Source organism: Monodelphis domestica, chromosome 7, assembly GCF_027887165.1.
Source record: "Monodelphis domestica isolate mMonDom1 chromosome 7, mMonDom1.pri, whole genome shotgun sequence".
Taxonomy (NCBI): Eukaryota; Metazoa; Chordata; class Mammalia; order Didelphimorphia; family Didelphidae; genus Monodelphis; species Monodelphis domestica.
This window is the reverse complement of record NC_077233.1, coordinates 15,292,189-15,309,040: the sequence shown is the minus strand read 5'-3', so window position 1 is coordinate 15,309,040 and position 16,852 is coordinate 15,292,189. Positions and strand designations below refer to the sequence as shown.

The window sequence follows — 16,852 nt, the reverse complement described above, 5'->3', positions numbered from 1 at the left end:
TTACTCACCGTTATACAAACTAGAGAATTCTCTGTAACAAAAGGGAAAGGGGGCCCTGGGCCCCTAGCCAGAGCTTTAAAATATTGTCATTATAGTGGAACTTCTGCTGCTAACATCTGTTAAACCAATAGAAGCTCCTATTTGTATAGGAGGCAGTATGGTACACTGGACGTGAAGATAGATGAGTGGACTTCCAACCCTCTGCTGGGTGCTTCCAACATGACCCTGAGTAAGTCATTTGCTTCTACCTCAGTTTCCTTATCTGTAAAATGAAGGGCTTGGATAAGGGAGTCTCTGAGACCTTTTCAGTTTTAAATCTGACTCTATTAACCATGTGAGGCAGGCAGGCAGACAGGACGACAGGACGGCTATGGTGACTCCTATTCGTATCTCCCTCCCTTTTACAGATTGGGAAAACACGCTCACAAGGGTTAAGAGCCTTGCACCGGGTCACAGAGACCCTGAGAGCATCTGGAGAGCCTGGTCCCATCCCAGCTCCCACACGGAGAGCGGCCTGGAAAGGCCTTCCCACGAGCCCCTAGACAAAGGCGAGCTCCGACGGTGTCCGGTCCTGGGGAGCCTTCGCTCTGCATGGCGGCGGCACCCCCTCTTTGGCCCAAGACCATGTCAATCACCGAGAAACGGACGGAGCGGCGTCCCAGGGAGTCGGTCGAGGCTCTCCTCCCATTACCTTCCCTGTCAATACTCAAAATCAAGTTTAAAGTAAAAAGACAACATCCCGCGGAGACAGGGCCGCCCAGAAGGGTGACAAGAGCCCAGAACACCTGGCAAAAAGAACGCCAAGATCGGTAAGTAGAATTGCACCAACGTGGCCCAAACTCATTGTTTTCTTATTTATTCAGAGGAAACCGAAAATGGCCATCATGTCCTTGACACACAAGCTCTGCTCTCTAAACATGCTTATCAGAATTGTTTAAACGCCAAGAGCCCCAGTGCTACAGGAGGCAATTCAGGCTCGTCCAGACCACGTCGATCACAACAAAACTCGCCTCCAGTGTCCTGCGGCCCTGCAAGTTTGTGGGTGGCCAAGCCCTCGCCTGGTCCAAGTGGTGCCACGCCGTCAGCCTCCACGGACGGCCTCGCGAGGCTGAGGAGGCCCGAGCTCGGCTCAGCGAGCGCCTGCCTGAGTCGGGCCCCCCCGGAAGGCAAAGGCTGTTCGAGGCAGCAAGCTGAACCTCTGAATGGCAGCGCCCCGAGCGCCTCGTTTTCGGTGGCGACGGGCAGCGGGGCACGCTGTTAGCAGGATGCCCGGGCTTTCCTTCCCGTCTGAAGCCACTCTGGATGCGAAGGCGCCGCGCGTCCAAGGGGCTCACTCGCTTCGTGAGGCCACACGAGGGGAAGGCAGCGCGCAGCGGCTGCTGATGAAAGGGAGCCACGACACGACAGGCAGCCACAAGCGCGCTACTCTTAACAAGCTGAGTCCCCGCGGGTGACGGGCACCTACCAGGGGTGACGGGCACCTACCCGTGCGTGGGACGTGACTCGGCCGGAGCGCAGCTGGCGCGTCCATGGAGCTGATTTGGGTGCAGCGCCCCGTCACCGGGCGAGTCCCACGTGAAGGTGGAGGGTACGACAACGGCAGGCCGCACCTAGCCCGCGATCATGACCGCGGCGGCTTTGACTACTGTAATCGCTGTCCCTCTGTACTCCATTTCCATTTAATCAGGTTAGCATCGCTACAGGACCACATGAAAAAGGACGTTGTTCCAACATCCTTACTTTTCCCCGATTCATTCTTCCTCATTTCTTAACGCTTACCTTCGGTTTTGGAATCAATACTAAGTATTAGACCTAAGGCAGAAGGGCGACAGGGGCGGGGCCACGGGGGTTCAGTGACGTGCTCAGGGTCACGCCGCTACGAAGCGTCTGAGGCCAGATTTGAACCCAGGACCTCCCATCTCCAGGTCTGGCTCCCCATTCACTGAGCCACCCATTCATTCGTGGGCCCCAGCGTCTGGCCGAGGGGCAGCACGAGGCGGGGTTTATTGAAGGGCGGCGCCCTCCCTTCCTTGGGTCACGAGATGGCTCTGTAAGCCCGCCCGGCTCGAACACAGGACAGAGCGTGCAGTGGACAGCTTCACACACCGGCCCCTGCGCCGAGGAGCGCCCCTCTGTCCTGCTGGGGACGCAGCCCCCGCCCGCCCCGCCCCCGCCCCCATAGCATGAAAGGACGGACTTACTGCAAAGAGCCCACCTTGACCGCGACAGGCACGTGAGGGAGCTGCGTGGCCCACTTCAGGGTGACGTCTTGGTAGATGTGCAGCATGTTGTTGTGGTTTCCAACCAGGGTGTTGATGGAGCCTTCGGACACTGTTGGTGGAAGAGCGGCGGAGAGGTGAGGCCAGAGCGCGAGGTCTGACCTGGGAGGCCCCGCACGCCGCCCGACACCTCCCCCTCCGAGCTGGCGGAGGCTCCGAGGAGGCTAAAGGGCACTGAGGGGACGGCCAGGATTCCCTACAGGATCTCGCCTCCGCTCTTCCGCTCCCAAGCCACGCGGCCCATCCTGCTCGCCCACAGCGAGGCCTGAGGCGCTGTCCCCACCCCCATTTTATAGAGGAGGAAACGGAGGCAAGCAGGGCTTACGCAGCGATTTCGTGGCTGGGGCTGGATTGGAACCCAGCTCTTCCTGATGCTGCTCGATCCACTGCAGGGCCACCCAGCGGCCCATGGCCTCTCTGGTGTTCTCATCTGTAAAATGGGAACAATGGCTCCAACCTTCCCAAGGTTATCGTGAAGAAAGTATTTTGTGGGCCTTAAAGATGCTACACAAACTTGAGTTATTTTTCCTCAATGTTAAGGCCTGTAAGTAAAGGCTCTAAAGTCAAGACGCCATGTGTCATCTCTCTGAACCAAGCAGGGAAGCGCCAGCCCCCTGCCGGGCGGCCCAGTTATCCATCTCCCTCGCAGAGTGACTGCTGGACCTCCTGGTCCCCCGGCCACCCCTGAGCCCAGGCTGTGGGCAGGACAGCCAGTGGAGCATGGCAGGGCTCGAGCCCGCATGAAGCCACCCTGACCCTCCCGTCAAGACGCCCTTCCTGCAGCGGCCTCCCAAAGGAAGGCAAATTCTTAAACCTTCGGAGGCAAAGGAGACGGCAGGCAGCCCCTGCGGCGGCCTCCAAACCAACTTCTTAAACTTGAAGGCGCGAGAGGCGGCGCTGCTCACGGGAGGGCGTCTGAGCCCCGGCCACGACCCCCGCGCACAGCGCCCCCGAAACCCACCTGAGCAGTAGGGCAGGAAGCAGCTGGGGCTGCAGTCCAGCTTCTTCATGAAGCGAATCTGCCCGTTATCCTTGAGGCAAAAGAAGTTCCTCTCCCCGAGGACGAAGACGGACGACGAGGACTGGTTAAAGGAGACGATGCAGATGTCCAGAGCCTGCTCCCCGATGTTCAGGGTCCAATCCACCTTGGAGCAAAGACGACAGCAGTTAACAGCCGTGCAGTGGATCTGGGCAGAGGGACCGCGGGGCCAGCCCAGGCGCCTCTGCCCGGCACTCCACCGGGCGAACCGACCGTCGCCTAAGCATCTGGCACTTCCCAGATGGGCCCGAGGCCCCAGAACAGTGGAAGGAAGCCACAGCTCCATGTGCTCAGAGAAGCCCAGATTCGGAACTCTGCCCTCTTGGCAAACTGCTTCTCTACCATGGTAGCCCTCCTACATTGTACTTGTGAGCACTCCTGACTTGGTTTGGAAACAGACGGCAGGGGCAGCGGGGCAGCTCTGGACAGAGCCAGACTTGGAATCGGGAGGTCCCGGGCCCCAAGCTGGCCTCAGACCCTTCCTGGCACCTGATACCCATTGCTTAGCCCTTCCCGCTCTGCTGCACCCAGTATGGATTCCAAGACAGAAGGTCGGGATTTAAAAAGGGGCTCCCAACTCTGGGAAGGCAGGGCCTCCTTGGCCTGGCTCTCCTGGGCCCGCGCACTGGCGATGGCCACCGCAAGCACCTGGGCCGAGGCTGCTCTTGCCAGCGAGGCCACAAGCACCTCAGAGATTCTGACGGAAGGCTTCACACCCAAGCAGCGCACAAGAACAAAACTGCAGAACAGCAGAATCCGGACAGCTCCAAAGCGAGGCTTCCTGGGGAGGAGGCTGACGGTGGGCAGAGTTGAAGAATTCATCAAGAGCCGGGGGGCCCAAGAAGGCCAGAGTGGCTCACCAAGGACCAAGGATGAGCCATGCCCTCAGGGGTCAGGAAGAGGAGCATCACGGACTGGCTGAAGGACTGTGGCCAAGCCATTCGGCCTCTTGGAGCTTCCTCATCTCAAAATGGGGCTGAAATGAGGGCCGCGGGAGAAAGCCTACAACAAATGTCTGCCACTGAGGCCAAGGGGACCTCTGACTGCGATGTTCCGTTCACTGGTGCAGACTGCGGCCCTTCCATGTCTGTCCTCTACCATCCTGGCCTCCACCTTCCAGAGCCTCCCCACACCTTCCTCTCCTTCCTTGGCCGGGCCTGGGCAGGAGGGCCACTGGCTGTCGCCCACGATTGTCACTACGCTAAAATAAACAAGTAAATAAGAGGAGCAGCTCCTTTCTGAAGGCTGGATGGGAACACAAGGACCGCCGCGGTGTAGAAGGCCCAGTGAGTCTGCAAATGGCCACAACGTCAAGGATGCCACCAAAGAGCAAAGGAAGTTCCTGGCCAAGGGGAGGAAAGGGAGCTGGGCCATCCTACACCCTCCTCATTTCTGACCCTGGACATGGTGCAGCTCCTGGTGGAACTAAATCCTCCCAGCACCTCGGGAGCCAGCCCGCGCTGGGAAAGCCAGGCGAGGCCCCTTGGAGATCCCTGACCACTGCCCTGGAGTCTGCCACACTGGGTCCGGGACAGATGGCCTGAAGCTGCCACCTTGGGGAGAGGTGAAGAAAGCCCTGGACCCGGGATCAGGGGAGCAGAGTCTGCCAGGAGCAGGACAGAGCTGCCGTGGCAAAAGCGAGCCGAGCATCTCTCCAGCCCCTCCATATCTCAATGTATCTCCCCCAGAAACCTCGTCTACACCTCCCCGACCACCTGAGGGCCAGGGAGATCACAAGGGCTCTGCGGAGCCAAGGCGTGGTCCTTCACCTCCACCATCCAAACAGGTCACATTCCAAGAAACCTGGAAAGACTTGCGTGGCCCCACGCCAAGGGAAGCGAGCAGAACCAGAAGAGCCCCGGATGCTGGGCAGCAACGTTCCTGGTGAACAACTGTGAAAGGTCTCATCGTCCTCAGCGATGCAGGGAGCCACGGCAGACCCCGAGGCTCGGGACAAAAAATGACCCCACGCCCTCCCCTGAAGAACTGGATTCGAATGCACACAGACACACGTTCTGTTTCATCTTCTTTAGTCTTCTTTTTCCTTTCCACTGGAGAACTCTTCCACAAAAATGTGAACGATACCGGACCGCTTGCCATCCCGGGGGGTGGGGAGGGCAGGGAGGAAGACTTAGAAGAGAGAGAATTTGGAACTCAAAAACTTCTTTTGAAAAATGAATATTTAAAAAAAAAGCAAAACTGCTTTTACCTATAATGGGGGGGGGGATAAAATATTATTTAAAAAATAAAACAAAATTATTTTTAAAACCCTCACAGACAATAAAAAATGAACCAGTGATGTTCTTCAGTCTGTGAGCCTGAAAGCTTCATTTAAAACCTTTCTACCACGAGAGAGACAGAGTGATATAGTGGATAAAGTGCTGGACTTGGTGTCAGGAGGCCTGGGTTCGAATTTCCCCTGAAACTGTGTGACCTTGAGCAAATCCCAGTCTTAGAGACTCTTTTCCTCCATGGAAAATGGGCATAATCACATCTTTGCTTCCTCGCAGGGGGAAGAAAGTCCTTCTTCAGCCTTTAAGTGCCGTGGAAACACTTTTATTATTATTAAAGCATCATTTCTACCTCTGGAGCAGCACGTCGCTGTTTTGGGGTGACTCTGTGTGCGTGACTCTCCCCCCCCCCCCCCGAGCTGTTTCTCCTCCACTGCTGAGCCCCATCAGAGAAAGGTCTCAAGGAGGGGAGTCCGGCCTGGACCGCGGCTCACTGACCCTGAGGAGTCGGTCGTGGGCTGAGGGAGAGCGTGCCTGTCCCTTTTCTCGGCGCTCATCTGCGGTCCTGCTTTACTCCCAGCTATGTGTTTTAGCGGTCACTTGGTGACCGACGTCAAATTCCTCCGGGTCAGAAGTAATCCAATTTCCTGATCGCTCCGGAGGCTCCTCCAACATACAGCATCCCAATTCCGGTTTTTCCCTCTTGGGTCCCGTCGGCTCATCCCGCCGTGGTCGGCTCCGGGTGGCTTTATTTGGATCTCTCTGAGCTGCCGTTAGTGTGGGAGAGCCAAGAACCGGGCCAGGAGAGCGGCTCAAACAGAAGAGCAGGAGCCCTCCCGCCCCTCCAATCCGACTTTCCTAACGACGGCCAGTCCCGGGCTGCCTGGGAGCCCCAAGGATGGACGGAGGGACCACCCATGTTATCCCAACAATGGAAGGAACTTCTGCAGGAGAGACCAGGAGCCCGCAGAGCCGGCCAGTGTTGGCCCTTTAGCAGCAGGTCCTGAGCCTCCTCCCCCCTATCCACAGCCCTGTTCACGCAGGACTCCTGGTTCCTGCCTCCAAGCCTTTGCCCAGGCCATGTTCCTGCATATCTTCCTCCCCGACCTCCCCAGAGCCCACAAAGGCTCCCCAGCTTTGGTGGTGTGGGGGCAGGGACTCCTCCTGCTTGTTGCAAAGCTGGCCCAGTGCCTGGCACACAGCAGGCCTCACCAAATGCTCCACGATGAACTACATCCAAGAACAGACAAGAAGGGAAAGTGGCCTCTGCAAGATGTGAGTGGGGCCTGGGCACGTGGGCCAGAGGAGGCTCTCGGAACCCACCATCACCCCCCAGGGCCCAGCTGCTCCCCTCATCCTCACCCCTGCTGTCACCCCACAGGGCCAGGGGAAGGGGGGCTGCTCCCCTCGTCCTTGCCCCTGCTGTCACCTCACAGGGCCAGGGGAAGGGGGACTGCTCCCCTCGTCCTCACCCCTGCTATCACCCCACAGGGCCAGGGGAAGGGGGGCTGCTCCCCTCGTCCTCACCCCTGCTGTCACCTCACAGGGCCGGGGGGAGTGGGGGCTGCTCCCCTCGTCCTCGCCCCTGCTGTCACCCCACAGGGCTGGGGGGAGTGGGGCTGCTCCCCTCACCCCGGGTGCCGCAGGCCCTCCCCAGCTCTCCCCCGCCCTCCCAGTTACGTGGAGGCGCCCTCACTCACCACCAGCCTCTTCCCAGAGCCGAGCTTTTGCTGCTCGGAATCTTGTCTCTTGTCTGCGTCTGTGGCGAAGGCGAGGACTTGGTACCTGGCGGGAAGATGGACAGAAAGGCGGGTGAGCACCCACATGGGACCATGGCATGGCGCTTGGGGCCTTCTCCAAGAAGGGAGTAACGCCAGGAGGATACAACTAAACCCGGAAGAAGAGACTCAAATCCTCCAACAGGAGATGGAGTTTGGGGCCAGAACCGCCCTTAGGCCACGACGGGGGTTTTCACGGCAAACCGGCCCCCATCAGAGGGTCTCAAGTCACGAGCCCATGTTCAGAAGCTGCAGCAGGGCGGAGGACACCCAGAAGCAGAGAGGGCCTCCCTGTGCTTGGGGAGGAGGCTCCACGGAGGGCGGCCGGCACCTCTCAGGAGGGAGGGCAGGGGCTGGCCTCGTCCTTCACATGGACCCAGGAGAGGAAGGGGCTGCAGGGCTGCAGGGCTGGCTCAGGGAATGAGATGCGGCGACTTCACAAGTGGGTCTGACAACAGCCCATGTGACCCTGAACAAGTCACGTGGATGGACTCGAGGACCCCTTCAGCCTTCCCAGCCCCAGAACCAGGATCCAACGATCCAAACCTCCTTCCCCAAGTAGGTTGGCTCCCACAATTCTTGGAATAATTCCCTTCATGGGGGAGGGATGATTCGTCAGCTCTGCACATTCCAGTGCAATTCCCATGGCTACCGCCTAGGTGATGTGCAACTTCATTGCAAAAATGGAGATCTGAATCCCGGACTTCAATTCCCAGAAGTCCTTGGCAGTTCCCAGAATTCCCTATAATATCACCTGAATTCCCACCTGGGCAGAGAACACAAATTGTATTTAAACTGACTCTCCGCCTACTTTGGGTCTCACTGCTTCCGCTTCTAAGCACACGCGGCTCTCTACCTAGCAAGCAAGATGTCGAGTAAGTGGTTGTGAATGGGCTCTGTGCCTAGGCACGTGCTTTCTTATTTTGTATTTTCATTATTTCTTAATCTTTAATAAACCTCAAAAATATAAGACTTTTAGTAGAGAAACTAATTTAACTGTAACAGTTTATGGCGACCACGAGATTGGATGAGAACTTCTCAAATTTTTTAGCCTAAATAATGATTTTTAAGCCATGTTTCTCCAAGGCTTTTCAGAAAAGTCTCCTGATCAGCTTGAACCTGCGCTCATGCAATCTGGACCTGTTTGACCCCCAGAATCACTCACCTGGTCCCGGCCCTGCTTGCCTGAGCTCCTGCCTGCAACCATCCGCTTTGGACCTGGTCCCAGCCCTGCCCACCCCAGTGGTCTCTCTCTCTTTCTCACCTGGCCCAGATGATCACCCAGGCTGCTGGTAGCAGACCCAATTTCTTCAGGATCAAAAAACCAGCTGATAAAAAACAGGGGTGATTTTTTCTTTAGGCTACAATTAACCTCCACGTGGACTGGGAGCAGGAGATCATGGGGAGGGGGGGGGAGAAAGAAAAGAAGGAAGAGACTGTTCCAAACAGGAACTTAATAAAAGGATATCTTTTGACTGCATTGATTCTTTTATTTACTTCACCTGAGTGCCAGGGGAAAAATTCAGCTCCCTGCAACTCTTTAGCCAAATTTGAGATTACTAAAATCCACCCTTACTATGGGGGAGGGGGGGGCAACTCAGTGGATTGAGAGCCAGGCCTAGAGATGGGAAGTACTGGGTTAAAACCTGACCTCAGACACTTCCTGGCGGTATGGCCCTGGGCAGGTAATTTAACCTCCATTGCCTACCCCTTACCAATCTTCTGCCTTCTGACAATAGGCATTTAAATGGATAAAAACCCAAGGAACTTTAAAGAGACTGGAGGTTATATTTTTAAGGCTTTTCAGACTCCAATGTTTTATAAAAAACTTGGTATTTTATTGCATTTTACTGATTGTTTTAAGATTTAACTTTGTGATTTTAAGTTAATATATTACTGCATTCAATACTATTCTGTTACACTGAATCATTTTAATGTAATGGGTTTTAACTACTGTTAAATTCTGTTGCTTTTCCCCATAACCATACTGAACAAACATTATTGAGTAAGCCCATATAAAAACAGCTTTTCTATTTTTTACTTTGTAAATTGTCACATAGAGGATAGATGGACTCCATCAGAACATTGTATAACAACCTTTGGAAAATTTAATAAGCTAAATATCTCAAATTGATTTTAAATCATGTCTTTAGACATGATTTTTAGAATTTTTCTTAACAATCTCTGGTTATTTTGCCTGCCCCTAACACGAGGTAAGGCCCATTTTAGTAGCTGAAGTGAAATACAATTATAACCTCCAACTCCCACATTTATAAAAATGTGAACAGAAGCTGGGAAGTTAATCTGAGGGCATATAGTACCCCTGGATGGCTCCCCTCAAAAAATAAAAGAGCATCTCTCATTTACAACTCTTCAGCTCATTTTACTTCCCCAGAATGATATCTAGATTTCTTGATGATATTCTAAACCCAAAATAAGTTTCACTTTGTTTAAAAATATGTTTATCAAGATTGAAAGATTTGCTACATCTGTAAAAAATTATGACAAATATCCATCAGTTCATAGGCTTTTAAAAATGCCATACAGCAACTTATGTGAAATATGATAGTGGGTTTGTTTGCTATTGTAATTAACTGGACTATTGAGAATTTGGGGGATATTGATACCTACATATTTGTACTACTGTTCTTTATTTAAAAAAAAACTGATACCTTGTAAAATTCATTTGCTTGTACTCACTGTGGATCATGGCCAGATATAAAGAGGAAATGGATCTCATTTTTAGTAAGAAAGACTTGTATTCTATATTTTCTTAGCTGACACAGTATGTCAATGATTATAGCTATATTTTTGAATTTTAAAACTCTTTTATTATGTTTTTCTTGCATGTGCAATATACTATTTCAGTTTTTTTTATTTTTTCTCTCCTTTTTATATTTGAAGCACATGTCACCAGTATTAAGATTTTCTTTAACTTTTTTGATTTAGCATTAATATAAGTTTAAAATACATTTGCTAATTAATGCATGCCCCTAAAGCTTGAGAGTATAAAAATGATGCCACTAATTGTTTAAAAAAATTATGGGACTTTGCTTAATGATTCTGTCTGATTCCAGGACAAGATATACAAAAGAGCCATTTCACAGGGCCAAAGAACCTGAATTGTGCCAAAAGAGCACAGAGGTCAACAAATAAACCAATCCAGGAAGGATTTATGTACTTCTAAACCAATACAAAGGACTTGAACCTAATGTGAAGACTCAAGGTTGCGATGCTTAACATACGTTAAGACGCAGGCCTTCCTTGTATTCACACTCTTTGTGAAAATACTTACAGACAAGTATCCCAAACTTGGCTCCTAACCTGGCTCCTATAATCTAGTCCCTTTTCTGTCTTTCATAGTGTGGCAAACTTTCTGTAGTCCTGGCTACTGACTGAGTAAATGCTTACTTGCTTATATCATTTTAATTGGGCCCTGATTCAAGGACCTGTTACACATTTATTTTTCCTTTACTTAGAATTTTTACACATAAGACTTTGATAGTCTATATTTTCATCCAGAAATTATCTTTTTATTTGGATTTTTCTGATGTCTTTTTAATTTCTCTTGCCAATTGATTCATATACCTCATAACTCAGCCATGCATCCCTAAATGATCCCTGTGTTTTTTCAATTACCCTCTTCACAGGGGAATGTAAAAATATTATTATTTTAAATTGCAAATTTTAAATTCCTTTTGAGAAGAATTTTAGGCTAAGAAACATGCTACCTCTCTGAATTCAGAAACTGAACTGTTGGAGACGATACCATGAAGATGCCTCCAGACCACAAGCTGCACAAGAAGATCAAGAATGAACTTTGGGTGAGGTTGATTGAACATTTATTTGTATGTATACTTTCATGCCAAAGGGGACTGTCCCCTAACTGGCTTTTTGTCAATGTGTTTAGCAATTATTGGTTTTGTTCTTTTTTCCTCTTATTCTCAAATTATTGTAATCTTTAAGTTGATTATGTTTTCATGATCCTTTTGGGGAAACTCTTCCCAATAGGACCAAATGGGGGGGAGTAAAAATGGAGATTTGAACCCCAGACTTCAATTCCCAGAAGTCCTTGGCAGTTCCCAGAATTCCCTATAATATCACCTGAATTCCCACCTGGGCAGAGAACACAAATTGTATTTAAACTGACTCTCCGCCTACTTCGGGTCTCTCTGCTTCCACTTCTAAGCACACGCGGCTCTCTACCTAGCAAGCAAGATGTCGAGTAAGTGGTTGTGAATGGGCTCTGTGCCTAGGCACATGCTTTCTTATTTTGTATTTTCATTATTTCTTAATCTTTAATAAACCTCATAAAAATATAAGACTTTTAGTAGAGAAACTAATTTAACTGTAACAGCCCGCCATTATCCACCGAAATAAAGAGCAAATGGAGAGCTTCAGGGGTTACTTTCTGTTACAAGGGAATCACTTTAAAAGACTGATATATATTAATTTAAGGTCGCCAAGGAATCAGCTATGTAATTCCTAAATGAAAAACTCAAGTCAGCCGTCAGCCTTTTTTGGAGTTTAATTACAATAGGAGCAAGAAAGGAATTAGAGATATATAGAGAGAGAGAAAGGGGAGAGAAGGGAATAGGGCTTAAATACCCCTTCTGTTTAGGCTGGGCCAAAAGGCCCAAGCCCTTAGATAGCTGGGGCAAAGAAAGGAGATCAGTCCCTATTACTCACGTGTCCAAAATGGAGAAAAGTCTCAGAGGCCCCCACCTTCAGCTTCCTCAGAGCAAGCTTTCTCAGAGCCCAGGAACCACCGACCAAAAACTCAACCACCACCTTCTGTCTCCAGACCCTCCTATCTTTAAGGACACCATCCAAGTTGCCTCCCCTCAGTCCTCACATCTACCAATCACTCTTCATCAATTTCCCTGTCAATGGAGGCTCTCGCTTAACCCAGGACCGCCCAGAGGTTTCTGGCTTTTTGCACATGTCTGTTGAAGGTCATATTTTCCAATGATTAAATCTATACTCCTTTGCTACAGCCCTTTCTAAATCCTGTTAACTTGAGTATGGTAGAGATTGGAATAATTAAATTTTGATCTAGGCTGCAGTCCTTACTCAATCCTATTAGGACTGAATAGGGTGGAGTATCTCCATTGTATCAATTCTAAAATCAATCAAGACTCAAAGAAATTCCTGTTCTATGCTCAAGCATAGGTCAAAGTCCTTTCCATTGTTCAGCAAAGGGTTTCTGTCCTAAAGTAATCTTAAGAAGGGAAGAGAAAGAACCTCCCATGCCAATGGAGTTCCCATTCCAATAGACTATCAGTAAGAAATTTTCCAAGTATGAAATATCCCAATGGTGAAATTTTCAACAATTATAAGTCTAAGGAAATTTGAGGTTTACAATCCCCCCTGATGATCATTGGGAGACTAGTCTCCCCATTGATCATTTAACATAATCATTTTGTAGTTCTAAATTCACTTCTAACTAAAGATATACACAATATTCAATTTTCTAAGAGAAATTAGAATAGTGAGAGAGGAAATAGAAAAGAAAAGAAAGCAAAACCAATGTTTGCTAGGCGCATTGACAGAAAGCCAAATTAGGGGCAGTCCCTTTTGGCATAAATGTTACAATAAATGTTCAATCAAAAGTTCAGTCCAATCAATCACATCCAAAGTTCATTCTTGATCTTCTTGATGAAGTGTAGGTTTTTGGCATCTTTCTGCAACAGTTCATTCTCTGGATATAAAAGTTTCAAGCTTCTTTCTTGAAGATCTTTTCTTGAACAAAATCAAAATCTTTGAATTTTTTATAAAAGTAAAATCTTAAACAAAAGTCTTGGATTTTTATAAAAATAAAATCTCAAACAAAAAAAAATTCAAAAATTCTTAGATTTTAAATTAAAATACAATCCCCCCTGAAGTAAGTATTAAAAAAAAAATATCAAGTTAAGCTCAGAATGCAATGTTCAGGTATGGGGTTGTATGTGTCAATTATCAAAAAAATAGAAAAATAATCAAAAACATAAGAAAAATTCAAAATAGACCTTGTATAGGTCCAGTTTAAAGTAATTTCTATCCCACAAGTATGTAGGACAGAATGCAGTAATATTTCACTTAGCCATTTGTAGCCAAGACTACAGGAAGTTGCCATAATATAAGAAGAAAAGAATTAGAATTCTATTTTGATGGGGAAATGTCATTCCCTTGTCTGATTTTTTTTTCCTTCAGAGATATAGGGAGCCAGCATGATAGTCAAGCTTTGTACTTGTTTGAGTACTTCGAAAGGAGTGTAGATACAAGGAAGTCCTACGACTTAAACATAAGTTAAGCGTCGCAACCTTGAGTCTCACTTTAATATTTCATGTGTGCTCTATTGGCACTATTCAGGTTTAGTCTGTGCTCCTTGTTTTTATCCCTTTTCCTGGAATCAGACACAAACATTAATCACAGTCCTATAATATTTTATCAATAAATGGCAGGTTCCGATAGTTTAAAGCTTTTAGGCATATATTGATATTATAGCAAGAGTATATATATTAACTTGTATTACTGCAGGGAAAAAATATTAATATTAATTATGTGTACCTTCAGTACAAAAAATGAGAAAAAAATCAAATATTCTGATAAAAAATAAAAGAAAAGAAATAAGAAAAAATAAGAAAAAAAAATCAGTAATTCAATATATTCTTGAAAGAAAAAAAACCAGCATCCATTTGTCTATGGATTATTATCTCCAATTCTTATGATAAGATAGAGTCACAATTCATATGATAAGATAGAGTTAATCAGTCTCAGCAGAAGATGCTTTCTTCACATGTGAGCAGTGAATCCAAGAGTCTCTTTCTCCAATCTTTATAGATGTTGGAGTAGTTAATAATATTTGGAATGGTCCTTCCCATGAAGGTTCAGTTGCTCCAGTTCGCTTGAAATTCTTGATATAAACTTTATCTCCTGGGTTCAGGTCATGCAGAGAAAAGTCTAATGGTCCAGCTTGTACTGCAGCTCCGGATTCATGAAGTTCACGTAGTTTGTGCTGTAACTCCTGTATATAGGAAGCAATAGTAATATCTCCCCCTAATAGCGATGTATAAGCCGGGGAGAAAGGCTTAGCCTGTATAGGCGGATGTCCAAAAAGCATCTCAAATGGTGAAATATGTAAGTCTCCTCTAGGCCTGCTTCTAAGATAAAATAGGGCCAGAGGGAGAATTTCAGGCCATTTTAAATGGGTCTCAGTGCATAATTTGCCAATCATAGTCTTAAGTTCTTTATTCATCCTCTCCACTTGGCCTGAGCTCTGGGGGTGATATGGAACATGGAATTTTGGAGTTATCCCCAAGCAAGAATATATTTGATTTAAGACAGAATCGGTAAAATGACTCCCTCTATCGGAGTCAATACGTGCTGGTAGGCCAAAACGAGGAATAATTTCTTTTAAAAGTATCTTTGCAACAAAATCTGCTGTGGCTCGGGTCGTAGGAAATGCTTCCGGCCATCTGGTTAGTTGATCTACAATTACTAGACAAAATTTATAACGTCCAGCCTTTGGCATTGTTATGAAATCTATCTGTAGGTGTTCAAAAGGTGTGTAAGCCAGAGGACGTCCCCCAAAGGCTTTTCCACGATATGCATGTTGGTTATATGCCTGGCAAATAGGGCAGGCTGAACATACTTTAGAGGCTACAGTAGTTATACCAGGGGCTATCCATACTCTCTTGACAGAGTCCACGATGCCCTGGGTGCCAAAATGACCATTTTTATGAATAGATTGGCAAATTTGGTTATAGAAACTTCTAGGGAGCAGGGGTTTTCCTTCAGGTGACACCCATACTCCATTAATTTGTTTTGCTTTAAATTTTTGTTTCCATTTTTCCACTTCCTTTTCATTATAGGAGAGTGATAAATTTAAATTATCAGTGGTTGTTAATGTTAAAATTAATCCAGGTCCTTCTATGGCTGCTAGTTTTGCAGCGGCATCTGCTCGGTCATTTCCTCTAGAGACAGGGTCAGAGCCACCTGTATGGGCAGAGCAATGAACTACAGCTAGGGCTTTAGGCAGTTTGAGAGCAGAAAGAACTTCATTAATAATTTCTGCATTAGCTATGGATTTTCCAGCTGAGGTTAAAAATCCTCTTTGGAGCCATAGCATCCCGACTGAGTGACAAATGCCGAAAGCATATCTAGAATCTGTATAAATAGTTGCCTTTTTATCCTTGGCAATTATACAAGCTTGTTTTAGAGCTATGAGTTCTGCTCCTTGAGCGCTAATGTTAGAAGGTAGTGAAGCTGACCATTCAGTGGCAGATTCTGAGACTACGGCAGCTCCAGTGTAACGTATGCCATCCCTCATAAAAGAGGAACCATCGGTAAATAAAATCAGATCTGCATTGTCTAAGGGAGTGTCCAAGAGATTATCTCGAGGCTTTTCTGCCATGGACACTAATGTTTCACAGTTATGTAGTGGTTCTCCTGAAGTGGGTAAATCTGGAAGCAAGGTGGCAGGGTTAAGAGTTGAACAGCGTTTCAAGGTAATATTTTCACTATTTAATAAGGTTATTTCATACCTTGTAATTCTCTGATCCGAGAATGCCTGTGTTCTATGTTTTACCAATAATGCTTCAATCTCATGTGGGCACATTATTGTTAATGGACATCCCAATACTAAATCAACGGTTTTTGTTACTAGTAAGGCTGTAGCAGCTACTCCTCTAAGGCATGGTGGTGCTCCTGCTGCTACTGGGTCTAGTTGGGCAGAATAATAAGCAATTGGGCGCTGAGAAGGTCCCAAAGTCTGAGTTAACACACCAGAGGCTACTCCTCTTCGCTCATGCACATATAAAGTAAATGGCTTGTTGTAATCTGGGATACCTAGAGCAGGGGCAGACATGATAGCCTTTTTCAGATCTGTTAGAGCTGACAAGTGTTCAGGCTCTAATTTGAGGGGTTCAGGAACCGAATCCTTTGTTAATGCTATAAGGGGTTTAGTGATTTCCCCATAGCAAGGAATCCATTGTCTACAAAACCCTGTTGCTCCTAAAATTGCTCTCAGCTGTTTCTTAGTGGTAGGAGCACTCAATTTTTGAATGTTCTCAATTCGTTTTGGAGAAATATAACGAGCACCCGCAGTCAAGATGAATCCCAAATATTCTACTTTTTGGAGACACCATTGAACTTTATCCTTAGAGATTTTATGTCCTCTTTTGTGCAATTCCAAAAGAAGGTGTTTGCTATCTTCTTGACATGTTTCTGCATCTATTGAAGCCAAGAGTAGATCATCTACATATTTGATTAATTTGCTATTTTTAAATGTTATATTGTCTGTGTCTTGGCTCAAAATTTGCTCAAATAAGCTCGGACTTTCGACATAACCCTGTGGCAGCCGACACCAGGTATATTGTGAGCCCTTCCAGGTGAAAGCAAAAATATGCCTGGAGTTTTCATGTATTGGTATGGAAAAGAAAGCTGAACACAAGTCTACTACTGTAAAGTATGTAGCTGTGCTAGGAATAGATGAAATAATAGTATGTATGTTAGAAACTACGGAGTGTCTCTTTATAACATGAT

General features: G+C 47.5%; 1 protein-coding gene across 2 annotated transcripts in view; it reads right to left on the bottom strand.

The window, feature by feature from the left end:
• Positions 1-16,852, bottom strand: part of BBS9 (Bardet-Biedl syndrome 9) — a 340,104-nt gene that overhangs the window by 254,593 nt on the left and 68,659 nt on the right. For both annotated transcript variants that reach the window (XM_056804267.1, XM_056804266.1), the window contains exons 7-9: positions 7,250-7,334; positions 3,241-3,424; positions 2,202-2,331 (exon numbers count right to left, since the gene is read on the bottom strand). In XM_056804267.1, coding sequence (XP_056660245.1) covers positions 2,202-2,331; positions 3,241-3,424; positions 7,250-7,334 — 399 coding nt within the window. The remainder of the gene's footprint in view (positions 1-2,201; positions 2,332-3,240; positions 3,425-7,249; positions 7,335-16,852) is intronic.